Genomic DNA, 12022 nt, shown 5'->3' with positions numbered 1-12022 from the left:
CCCAAACACCTTCAGAAATCTTGAGTAGTAAACAAAGAAATCGCAGCAAAACACTAAAAGAGCCTTCTTAGAAAGTTAATCAGGTTCCCTGCTTCTCAGCAGTATTTGTTTGGTCTTCAAGAGAATTACTTTAAAAACAAGCATCCATGCTTAACTAGTTAACATCTAAATTTCCCTCAGCTTCAGCATGAGGCATTTGTCTTCCATTTTATTGTCTTCCATTTTATTGTCATGAGCTTGAAACTGGAGTTCATGCGCTCTTCCCTGCTCCCTTTTCTGTCCCATACTAGGGCTCTTCCAAATTTTTTTGCACCCCAGGCTTTCCTACAGCTTCTCTGGCTCATTCAGCTGAGAAGTGCGACTTCAAGACTTGCTAAGACTTCAACAAGTTCACAGTGGGGTTGTTAGTGTCTGAGCAGCAGATTTACGGAGAAGGCAGGCAGTGAGGAGACAGCAGAAGGTTCATTAGCCCTGTGCAGTGCCATGCGTGTTGCTGGTTGCTTGGCTCCACAGCCCTCCCTTCCTCCCCTCGCCGTTCACACGCGCTTCCCTCGACCCTTGCGCCTTTATCACTAGGGGTCCGTTTTCTGGTCCTGTGCCAAGCAAAGTGGTTTTGGTCCTGGATCAAAATGTATCTGTGAGTTTTGCTTCAGTTTTCACCTCTTTGCTCAGCCACATAAATACATAAGCCACGAATAGGCTTAAATGGTTGTTTCTTTTGATTGTTCTTGAGTTGGACTGTACTTCTGATGACCTCTTTCTAACACGCAGTTCACTCACTTGTTAATATTTATTTTGAGGTTACCTGTTTCCTATCCATCAATTGTCTTCAGTGAGTACATGTTTCTGTTCCTAACAAGAGATTTATTTTTAAGCAATATGTTTAAAAAAGAAAAAGAATCTTCACAGCTCTTTTCCTAGTAACAATCTAGTAACTGAAAGTAAAGACATTCTAAAAATCCCCGTATTGGAGCATTGCATAGAAGGCTGTTTACTCTGTTCACTTGTTCCATGTAATCCCACTTAGACATTGAAACCAGACTGTTTAATGAAGCTAATTTTTGTTTCTAGTCGAGTTTCATTCTTCAGATTAAATTACTAGGTCTGCAGTGTCATGAATGAATCAGAGTTATGTAGTACATTTTTAGTGAGTTGAAAGGAAAATGCTTTTAATACATTGATTTGGAAGGGTTTTTTTCTATAACAGCAAGTGGATTTTAATACACTTTTTGAAATCAAAATGTTGAAATTGAAATTTTGATTTTTTTTGAAAGCACATGTGCTGAGTTTGCTTTTAAAGCCATAGTTTAGGCTTGGTATATTAATGCAATTCAAGGAAAGCTTCCAGGCTTTGCTGAACACTTCTACCTTTCAGTCTCTGGAGAAGAGGCAAGGGTCTACCAGAGAAGGTTGTGGTGCTTCCAAATTGTATTGGGTCTGAATATTTCTCCTACAGCAGCAAGGCCTCCATAGCTTATTCCATTCTAGTGACTGTCCATTTAGGGAGAAATATTCAGAAGTCTGACATTTCCTGATAGTTAGGATATCTCTGCTGGACTTGGCTGAAGAGAAGTCATGCAAGAGTGTATTTCTGCAGTGCCCCAGATGTTCATAATTTTATTCTGGCATGGTTAGGTTGGCTAAGAGATGTCATTGTGAGGAAACCTAAAATCTAGTAATACAGACAAGGAAGGAAGTGGACTGAGAGCTAGTCAGATCTGCAATTCATGATGCAAAAGCCCTGTCACGGGTTCCATAATTGATTGTTTAATGGTGCATTTAGCCATCACACCCATGGGTTTCTATTGACTTTATGTTGCTTTTCTTTCAAGCAGAAAAAAAGCCAGTATAAGGAGCCGGCTTACACTGCAATAAATACATAAAAGCATTAGTCACATATACAAGCGTTTTGAAGTCGTTTCTCTACTTTGGCAGTAACCTAAGAAACTAGGTATATTTCTACCCTATTAACGAGTTAGAGAAAGAATCCACCAGCAGAAAAAAAATGCTCCTTAAGTTGTCTGTCAGCTCTAGAACCTCCCCAAAAAGAACTTTTAAAAAGAGTGTATTTAAGGAAGCAGGAAAGTGAATCTATTTAAAATTAGAGTCTATATGCAACAGGTATGGAAGGACAGCCTGCCTACGCCATCTAGTAGCTGCAAATAGGCTAATACGCTGGCATTGTATTCTTTCTGGCGCTGCGTTTAGTTAGTGATCCAGGAACTGATCAGATTTATTTCTTTTTTAGAGAGGCTGCTGACTGCAGACCCTTCTCTTCTCATTGCGGTCTTTATGCTGAGAGTAGATTTCTGACAGTGGTTGAGCTTTCCAGTGGTTGGACCTGACCTGTTTGACTGTTTCAGAGTTGTACAGTTTGATTTGCCTGGACAAGTTTGCTCTTTCCAGTGGTTGTGGTGAGGGGCTAGGATGGCTACTCAGTCACACATAGAGTAGCTCAGAATTCAAAATGCTTTAGGAAGCTTGGAAAAGTTTTAGTGTCCTTCACGACGACAATCAGGTTTCAAATTAGAGATTGGTCATTAAAAGTGTGTATTATTTGTGCATTTATACATGGTATAATCGTATGCACATCTCTGTAATTAGCCAGAGACACCCATAATTACAGATGTAACCATGCATTAAGTAGAGGGCAATATCGTGCATGAATTTTGCATTCACAACTGCATTCCTGCTTGCTTAGATTTCAGGGCCTGTTGTCCAGACAGACTTTGGGCACCTAATTAGTAGTTAATGAAAAGCTCCTGCAGTGTACTGTTTCACAGCCCTCCTGGAATCCCAGCTGCTTGGCACAGGTTCCTTGAATACACAGAGATGAACACTCAGGAGTTGAAGCAGATGCTTTACCTCCTTTATATATCTGATTTACTTAAAAACAGCTTCCAAAATTAAATCCTTTCAGGATGCATTGGTTATCTGACTTGTATGTAACTAAGAGCAGAATTAGTCTTCAAATGTTTAACTGGAAGTACAGCCATGTGTTAATGACAATGATAGTGTAATATATTATGAGATGAACTCACTGTTTTCTCTTTCCTTTCCAGATTTTGGCAATCATTTCCATCATGTTTATTGTACTATCTACAATTGCCTTGTCCCTTAACACACTTCCTGAACTACAAGGCGTGGATGAATTCGGACAGACCACAGACAACCCCCAGCTCGCCCATGTGGAAGCAGTGTGCATTGCATGGTTTACAATGGAATACCTCTTGCGGTTCCTATCCTCGCCTAAGAAATGGAAGTTTTTCAAAGGCCCGTTGAACGCTATTGATTTGCTAGCTATATTACCGTATTATGTCACTATCTTCCTCACAGAATCCAACAAAAGTGTACTTCAGTTCCAAAATGTACGACGAGTGGTCCAGATCTTTCGGATTATGAGGATACTCCGGATTCTAAAGCTCGCCCGGCACTCAACGGGTTTACAATCCTTGGGGTTTACACTGAGGAGGAGTTATAATGAGCTTGGATTACTCATCTTGTTTTTGGCCATGGGCATTATGATCTTTTCCAGTTTAGTGTTTTTTGCAGAAAAGGATGAGGATGATACAAAATTCAAGAGCATCCCAGCTTCTTTCTGGTGGGCAACGATCACTATGACAACAGTAGGCTATGGAGACATCTACCCCAAAACACTTTTAGGTAAAATAGTAGGAGGACTGTGCTGCATTGCTGGAGTGCTGGTGATTGCTCTTCCTATCCCAATTATTGTCAATAATTTCTCTGAGTTCTACAAAGAGCAGAAGAGGCAGGAGAAAGCCATTAAGCGCAGGGAAGCTCTTGAAAGAGCGAAAAGGAATGGCAGTATCGTCTCCATGAACATGAAGGATGCTTTTGCCCGTAGTATAGAACTCATGGACATTGTGGTTGAAAAGAATGGAGAAAGCATAGCCAAAAAGGATAAAGTTCAGGACAATCATTTATCTCCCAACAAATGGAAATGGACCAAGAGAACACTCTCTGAAACTAGCTCTAGTAAATCTTTTGAAACTAAAGAACAAGGATCTCCAGAAAAAGCCAGGTCTTCTTCAAGTCCCCAGCACCTGAATGTCCAACAGCTAGAGGACATGTATAACAAAATGGCAAAGACTCAGTCACAGCCAAATCTTAATACTAAAGAGTCAAGTCAGCCTGGGAAGCAAAAGGAAGAGCTAGAAATGGAGACCCTTCCTGGCCCTATGGTGCCCTTGCTGACCACTCGTGCTGATGGGATCATTGACATGAGGAGCATGTCAAGTATCGACAGCTTCATAAGCTGTGCTGCAGAGTTCCCTGACTCTGGGAGGTTTTCCCACAGCCCACTTGCTACCATTCCCTGCAAAGGTGGCATTAATGTGATTCAGGAGCAGAGCAGGCCGGAGGGGAGTGGTGCCAGATTTGTGGAAATAAACCCAAGCTCTGAAGGCAGCCACTGTTCTGCTTTTTTCATAGAAAGTCCCAAAAGCTCCATAAAGGCCAGTAATCCTTTAAAACTAAGATCTCTGAAAGTCAACTTCATGGAAGAGGACACCAGCACATTAGTACCAGCATCAAATGTACTGAGAATATATCCAGACCCTCTCAAGAGCAGGGGAGCTGCTGCTGCTGCCACAGATACTTCCTTACTCTCTGACAGATCTCTGATGAGTCCAGAAACCTCCATCTACACAACTGCGAGTGCTAGAACACCCCCAAAGTCACCAGAGAAGCAGGCAGCCATAGCTTTCAACTTCCATGATGCCAGTATACATAAATATATAGATGCTGACACAGATGATGAAGGTCAGCTGCTTTATGATTCAAGTCCTCCTGGATGTCCCCCAGGAAATGTGAGTCCCAAGTACAATGTTACAAACAGTGGTTATCTAAAGCAAAAGGACAATGTTTATAGAACAGAGAAGAACCATCTAGAAGCTGCTGCTTTACCCACCTCTCCTAAGCTCATAGGGCAAAACTGCATTTACTCTATGGAAGGTATCACTGGAAGAACCCAGGGCAATCAGGAGACTGTCAGACTAGAAAATCACATTTCCCCAGAAGTCCATGTATTACCAGGTGGCGGAGGACATGCTAACACACATGATCAAAGCATCTGAGACATGCTCCAAAAGAACTTACTGAGAGTTTAAAGGAATGTCTTTACAGTCAACACAAAAAGAGCTTCTGCATGGCATGAACTTGGCTGAAACAAGCCACCTGTTTCTAAAAGTCTGAGGGGAGGTCCAGTGTGGGTTTGTGAAAATGTCCTTCTCTGAAACAACTCTAAAGACGTTGCACAGTTCAAGCGCTACAAACCAGTCAGAAAAAAGGATTGCAAATCATGATCACACATTGATCTCCTTTCATGTTGTCCAGTGAAGCCAATGTGACCAAATATCCATCCATTCCCCTTGAACGCTAGAGCTCCTTTTGGAAATATTAACATCCATTTTGCATTAGTTCCATAAAGGATGCCAAGGCAGCCAGATTTGAACTCTGGAATAAATTGCTGGGGTTGGTATAAAGCTATCAAAAACACAATGCTCACTGCTTCAGGGCAGCTGTTCCCCATCTACAGCTTTCTCTGATGGATATTATGTCTAAAGGTAACAGGGAACATTTGCATTAATGGGAAATCCAGGTGAAAACCATTTAAAACAAATAGTGGTCTAGAGAAACCAATTATTAAAATGCTCTGTGTGTATTTAACAATACAATATCCTGTAGGACCTGACGTTTTCTTTTGAAATATCAGCAGGGTGAGTTGCACCACTTGTATCTAATTCCAAACATCCCCTAGGACGTAGTGAAACTTGCACTTACCTTCTGCTAAAATCGATAGCTACCCTAGGGCCAGAGCGTGACCCTAAGGGGACGCGCAGCCCACGCTGGGAAGGTGGGAATGAGCCATGCAGAAGCAGGAATCTGCGGAGGCATCGCAGCCAGAGCTGCTTCCCGGGGCCGGGAGGAGCAGGCCTGGAAGGAGAGCTCAGCTCCTCTCCCGGGCGTAACCCGTGCCCTCGCCCCGCTCCTCCGCTCCGCCGCAGCCCTCCCGTGCCGAGGGGAGAGGCTCGCTGCCCTGCCCGGCCAGGGCGTCCCGAGCGCAGCGCTTGTGCTGTGGCTGGCCCCTACGGCGCGGCGCCGGGGGCCGGGACGGCTCCGGGGGGTCTCCCCTCCCTGCCCACGCTCCGACTTTAGGCGTCAGCCAACATCTCGCCCTCGGCGCAGGAGAGGAACCAGTCGGTCTGAAGCTTTTTGCACCGCGCGCGGTGCAGTGAAAGATATGCAAGTGTTACATAAATATGCAAAACGAGGGATTCGTTAGTCACCCGCCCCAGGCCTGGCTGTGCTCTCTCTTGCAGGTGCGTCAGGCAGGAGCGACTCCTGCACGGCCCACGGAGTCACGCAGTGCCCGTGCAAAGCGGCCGCGAGAGACAGGAGAATCAGGCCTGATGTTTTAATAACATCCAGTCATTTTTAAACAAAACAAAAAAAAAATAAAGATTTGACCATTTTAAATGAACAGAACTAGCAGCCACCAGCCTAGGTTTTTAAAATATTATTGTTTCAATAAAGTTATGTCAAATTGTGTAGGAAATAATTTGTCTTTGGTTTTTAATACTGGGGGGGGAAAAGCACTTTACGTTGACTTTTTGTTGTTGTTGTTGCAATGCTGGAGTAGGATAGCAGAGTGTAACAATCAAGCACTTTAAACAAGCACTATTTTAATTTGTGCCTCCTGTCGTGACTGTGATTTGTTACACACTCGTAGCAAGTCACAACCTGTCCTGTGATAACTGTGATGGTAATATTTTATGTTGTATCTGTTTCTACTGTAAAACTCGATTGTAAATAACTGTCAATAAGCGTTTCCTAACCTATTTCTGAGTACCTGCCGAGGCGTGTGACTATTTGCATGCAACAGGTCTTGGAACGTGCTAATAAACGGGACTCTAGAGGATGCACACACGGAGGAAGATCATAAGCCACTCGAGTCCGCTACATTTTGTTCCTTTCTATTGTAAAAAAAAGCTGTTGGTTAGTCCTGAATGTAAATGTCTGTCCGTCCAAGCTGTACAGTACTTCTGTCTGTAGTCAGTAATAGTGAACGCAGCACGTACGGACAAAAGCAATAAGCACATATATGTTGTAGGAACTATTCTGGGTTATGACTATAGCTTTGTTAGGTCTCTCCTCGGCACAATACTGTATACGCATTGGGATTAACTCTGCTCTCAGTCTACGCAGCGGTTGTTCAGCCGATCCCCTCGTGGTGGGACATAGCCCACGGAGGTACTTCCTTGCAAGTCGTACTTGCTTCCTAGTAAGGCAAAACCCTGGGTAAGGCACGAGTAAGAACTGAGCTACGACCTCACGAATTCGCCCGCTGACAGCAAAAGAGACCTCATGTCATGCAAAGAGTTACACGGGAGGTACTCGAAATAAGTTAAAGGTATCGATGCTTGCAAACTATACTCTCCAGAGTATTTACGCAGGGCCAATTCCTGAGGTTCCTCAGCTTTTACTCGGTCTTCACTCAGCCAAAACCACCATTCGTCTGAATGGGCTCTTTGCCTGGTGAAGGACTTTAGGATTTGGCCATAGTAAATACAAGTGTACTTAGAGGAACCGACGTATTGCTGAGATACTAGTTAAGATTGAGTCATTATGAGAAAGTAAAGTGACTTTCCAGCAGATAAGCTTTAATTACTGATTTATTCTATGGTTTCCAAGGCCATAGAGTGGCAATGAGAAATTTAAAGAGAACAGTCTTAATGTAATCTCTATGTTTCAGTGATCATTCATGTCTGCCATCAGCACAAATGTAAAAAGAAAAAAAAATCAGGGAACATTTTTTTGATAAAGTAAATAATAGTGATTTCCAAGTTAAATATTTTTAGAGCTGATGCTTTCATGTGGAGAAAAAGTCATATTTTACATGTCACAGAAGTGAATACATTTAAATATAGCCATATAGTGTAGTATCTACCACACTTTCATCCAATTGGTTTATAGATGGCACTGACAAAAATGTATAGATCAACAATTCTATCATTTTTTAACTGATAATCAACTGGTGCAACTCTCCTTGTAACCAAAGGCCCTCTCTCTGCCTTGTGTGATCACTTATGACACACACCTTATATCATCTATTTAGTCCTACCTTTAAAGTAGCATTTTATTGAGTCACTTTTGAAAGCCAAATTCAAAAGTATCATTAAAAATCTACCTTTTAAGTCTGAATAGCCAAAGTCCTATAGATTTCTTATAGAAAGCAAATAATTTAAAATTAAGCATATAATATGCTTGAAGAGCATTTCTTTCTTATTTGTGTATGAAGATGTAGCTCTCATTTTGTGCCCAGTTAAAAAGGAAGTATGTTTAATTTATTTTAATGAAATAAAGTCTGAATATGAAGTATGTATCTATATATGTGTGTGTGTGCATAATACACATATATATAATGTAAGCACTGGGAAATCTACTCTAAAATAAAGTTATGGTAGACTAAATCTGTACTCATTACAAAAGGAAAGGCAGTGCTTTGAAAACATAATGCTCACCAAATCCTATAGATACTAGAAAGACAATTTCATTTTATAGTTTGATACATGTTTCCCAAAGCTCACGGAAGTAGGGGAAAAATATGCAATATCTCTTGCATCAAGCTAAAATGTGCAGTTCAATCACTGATATTTGGCATTCAGGTCTGTGAATTTACTGTGTATCATGTACCAAGCAAGCTGACAGAGATTCACCTAATGCTGCAGAAGACATCATATCTGAAAGGACTATGTATGCGTGATGTCTGTTCTTGCTTGTATTTTACACCATTAATGTCATTTTTAATACATATATAAATATATATATATATAATATATATATATGTGGAAGGAATGGGTGCAGTTTTCTTAACCGGGAGGCAAAGATCCTTTGAGTTTTAGCCTTGAGCAAAGGAAAACAGCAGTCACTTATTGCAGTAGATTTCTCAGTGCCTTTTCTTAGAAACTTCACCTAAGCACACTTAAGGAAAAACGAAAGAGTCTCCTGTGAAATCCACATTTGCTGAAAGGTTCGAGAGTCTATAAAGGTAGAAGAAGAAAAAAAGAGGAAAAAACCAACGGAACGCACATTCCCTTTCTGAACATATACCGTGTGTCAAATGCCGGGGAATATTTGTCTGTGCAAGTCACTCAGAAACAAATCCAAGGCGGTTGGTTTCTTTGGCAACTATGGCTGTGATAAACTGTAGCCTTTTCTTCCCTTGCAGCTAATAAGATACACGTTTCTAAGGAAAACAGTATTCTCTTCTGTAAAATTGTAATGTATTGTTAATATTTGTACCTATTGTATATTTATGTCTTGACAGAATTATGACTGGTACAGTTTATAGTAAATAACAAGGGTATTTAAAACTCATTACAAAGACAAGGTCTCTAAAGCCAGGTTCTCTCTCTGTTGGTAAGCTCCACACAACACGATCTCCAGTAGTTTTTAACACTCCATTTTAAAGCAAATAGTAGAACTGCTGAATAAAGTAGCACAGCGACGGCGACTGTATGGCACGGACTTGGTGCAGCTCAGCCAGGAGCAACGCAGGGAGGTGGACTTCCCAGGCGACTCCAAATTAGCTCCAACTTCTTCCACGAAGCACTCATGTTTTCTCAGTCATTCTGCTTACGGTACTCCAAATGAACAAGTGTTACCTTAGATTGCTTTAGAAGCACCCACTTGGGGAGAATATGGCTTTAAATAGTTCTTGAATAAAGTACAGATGTTCTAGTTACCTCTGTACCTTCTGTTTGCCATTGTGTTGGCTTTATAAGTATCTGATGTATGGAAAAGTCATGTGACTTTCATGCATTCCAGAGTAGTCTATTTTTCTGTTCAGATTTAAAAAAAATTATATATATATAAAAATATAAATATATATCTGTATTTTTAGCAAATTTATAATAGGGCAATCAAGTCAGATTTCTTCTTTTTGTATTACAGAATAATATATTAGATGCTTTCCTGTTCTTCATTTACATAGCCGATCCCCCAACCTTTTTGTTATTATTTTTCCATTCTGAAAACACCTGCAACATCCCTCCTGGAAGTGCGTCTGCGAAAGGTCGCTGAGTTTGTCTGATGTTGTCATGTTTTTGTATTTTCCTGTTTGTGGTACTTAAAAATATCCAGGGACTGGATATGGAAACTTAGATGTTCTTCCTGAGAAACACAGAGGTGGGCCAGACTAACCTCAGTAATGGCAGTGCAAATGTCACTGGCGTCGGTGTTAACCATACCCTGGACTTCAGTGGACATGTTCCAGGTTTCCATCGATTAAACTGAGAGCATAAAGAAGAGATGGGATCCGAATTTGACAATCCCAATGATTGTGATGGAGTTGGGATAAGCATCAAAACTGAAAGTGCAGGTGGTTCTTTCAAGGAAATGACCTGATGATGCTCAGGCAAAGCTCCCTCCAAAGCCCCTACCTTCTTGGGAGTTTTTCCTGGCTTAAAACAGAAGAGTCAAGACTTTTATTTCCCACTGCGTTTTGGAATTTCTACTTTCAGTCCCAGACAAAAATCAGGAAATGAGGAAAAATTATGAAGGAATAAAACACTGAATGTACACATTCAGAAAGGGACCCGATTTGGATTTGGCTAAGGTAAAGTCCATCCATGTACCTGCTTACTTAATGATCTTGCTTGCTCCTCTACCGCTATAAGGTCACATAAATTGAATTAAAAAAATCCATGAGATAAACATGTATCCTGAAGCTATCTCATGGCCTGTTGAAGTCTAGCAGGACTTTTGCCTGTGTTAGACCTAACAAAGAGTTTCTGACTTGTCCATGGCTCTGCATAAATATTTTATCTTGAATCAGCCCAGCAGTCTGGGCAGTGACAATTTCTTTCAAAAGATGTAATTTGGGATCTCATTTCCTTTGTTAGCCCATTTACAGAGCTGCAGTCTCTTTGTGTGATTTTCTCACATGCCCACTACGCTAACCAGTAAATCTGAAACAGAGTTCATTTGGACGTGCATATGTTTCAAAAAGCCTGCATAACAGCTGAAGAAATAGTATAACCAGCAGACACAGGTTTGCATGTGATTATGCATGATTATATATGCCATTATTAAAACTCAGTGGGTTTGGTTTTCTCTTTTTTTTTTTTTTTTTTTTTGAAAGCAACTAATGCAATAGCTCTTCATATCTATCTATCTATCTTCATCATCAAAGATCACAAAAAGCCCCTTCAAAAGGCACCTTCCATATCAGCAAGTTTCTCTAAGAAAATTCTACAGCTACAGAAAGCTTCTATTCATACCAGCCTTAAATTTGACCTGCAGGCAGTAGTCCCACACCAAAAGAGAAATGATCCAAATGCCAACCAGTCCATCAAAGAAGAGATGTTTCTTTTCCAGCATGTTTTGTGCTCCATCCTGATCATATTTAGGCTTTTGCACTAAGTCTTTGTCTTGGCCAGACAAAGGAAACCTTAGGAAAATTAAAGTTCGTATTCAGGATGTGTCTCCCCTTTGTTGCTGGTGTTACCTAAACCACAAATAAGTGTCCTTTGACACCAATGGTAGGGTGCCACAACTGTTCATATCTGTAAATATTACTCAGAATTTTGTTTTGCTTGATTCTGGCTTCATCGCACAAGAAGTCGTGTTTCTAGAGGCTTAGAAGAAAAAGCTTCTTTTTTTTTTTCGTAGAGATAATACTATTGGTATTCCGTAGGACCGAACAAGGATTAACATTTGACACTTTAAAGGGGTCTTTTCAACACTGTAGTTACACTATCTTCAAAAATAATAATCAGGCCGAGCTCAAAACAAAGACCTACTCAAACTAGAGCCTTGTGAGAAGCCAGGGAGCCTAATTTGCATGAAATGCCAAATTCTTTGCTGCTGTACATAACGATCCATTGAAATCAATGGAGCTGTGCCCATTTAGCCTCGTAAAGAATTTGGACCCATGTTTTTAAAAGCTAATGGAAAACTAAAGGCTCTGCATGACCTCAGGGATGGAGGTGTCTGTCCA

The 12022-nt window shown here is 40.9% G+C and overlaps 1 protein-coding gene across 1 annotated transcript in view; it reads left to right on the top strand.

Moving 5' to 3' along the window:
- KCNB1 (potassium voltage-gated channel subfamily B member 1) overlaps positions 1–9766 on the top strand; it is a 140207-nt gene extending 130441 nt beyond the window's left edge. The window contains exon 3 of the mRNA XM_026106549.2: positions 3063–9766. Within this exon, the coding sequence (XP_025962334.1) occupies positions 3063–5096 (2034 nt within the window). The 3' untranslated portion in view covers positions 5097–9766. The remainder of the gene's footprint in view (positions 1–3062) is intronic.
- Positions 9767–12022: the final 2256 nt, after the last annotated feature.

Source organism: Dromaius novaehollandiae, chromosome 16 (assembly GCF_036370855.1).
Source record: "Dromaius novaehollandiae isolate bDroNov1 chromosome 16, bDroNov1.hap1, whole genome shotgun sequence".
NCBI classification, from domain to species: Eukaryota; Metazoa; Chordata; class Aves; order Casuariiformes; family Dromaiidae; genus Dromaius; species Dromaius novaehollandiae.
Note: the sequence above shows the minus strand (reverse complement) of the source record. Positions and strands in the feature narration are given on the sequence as shown.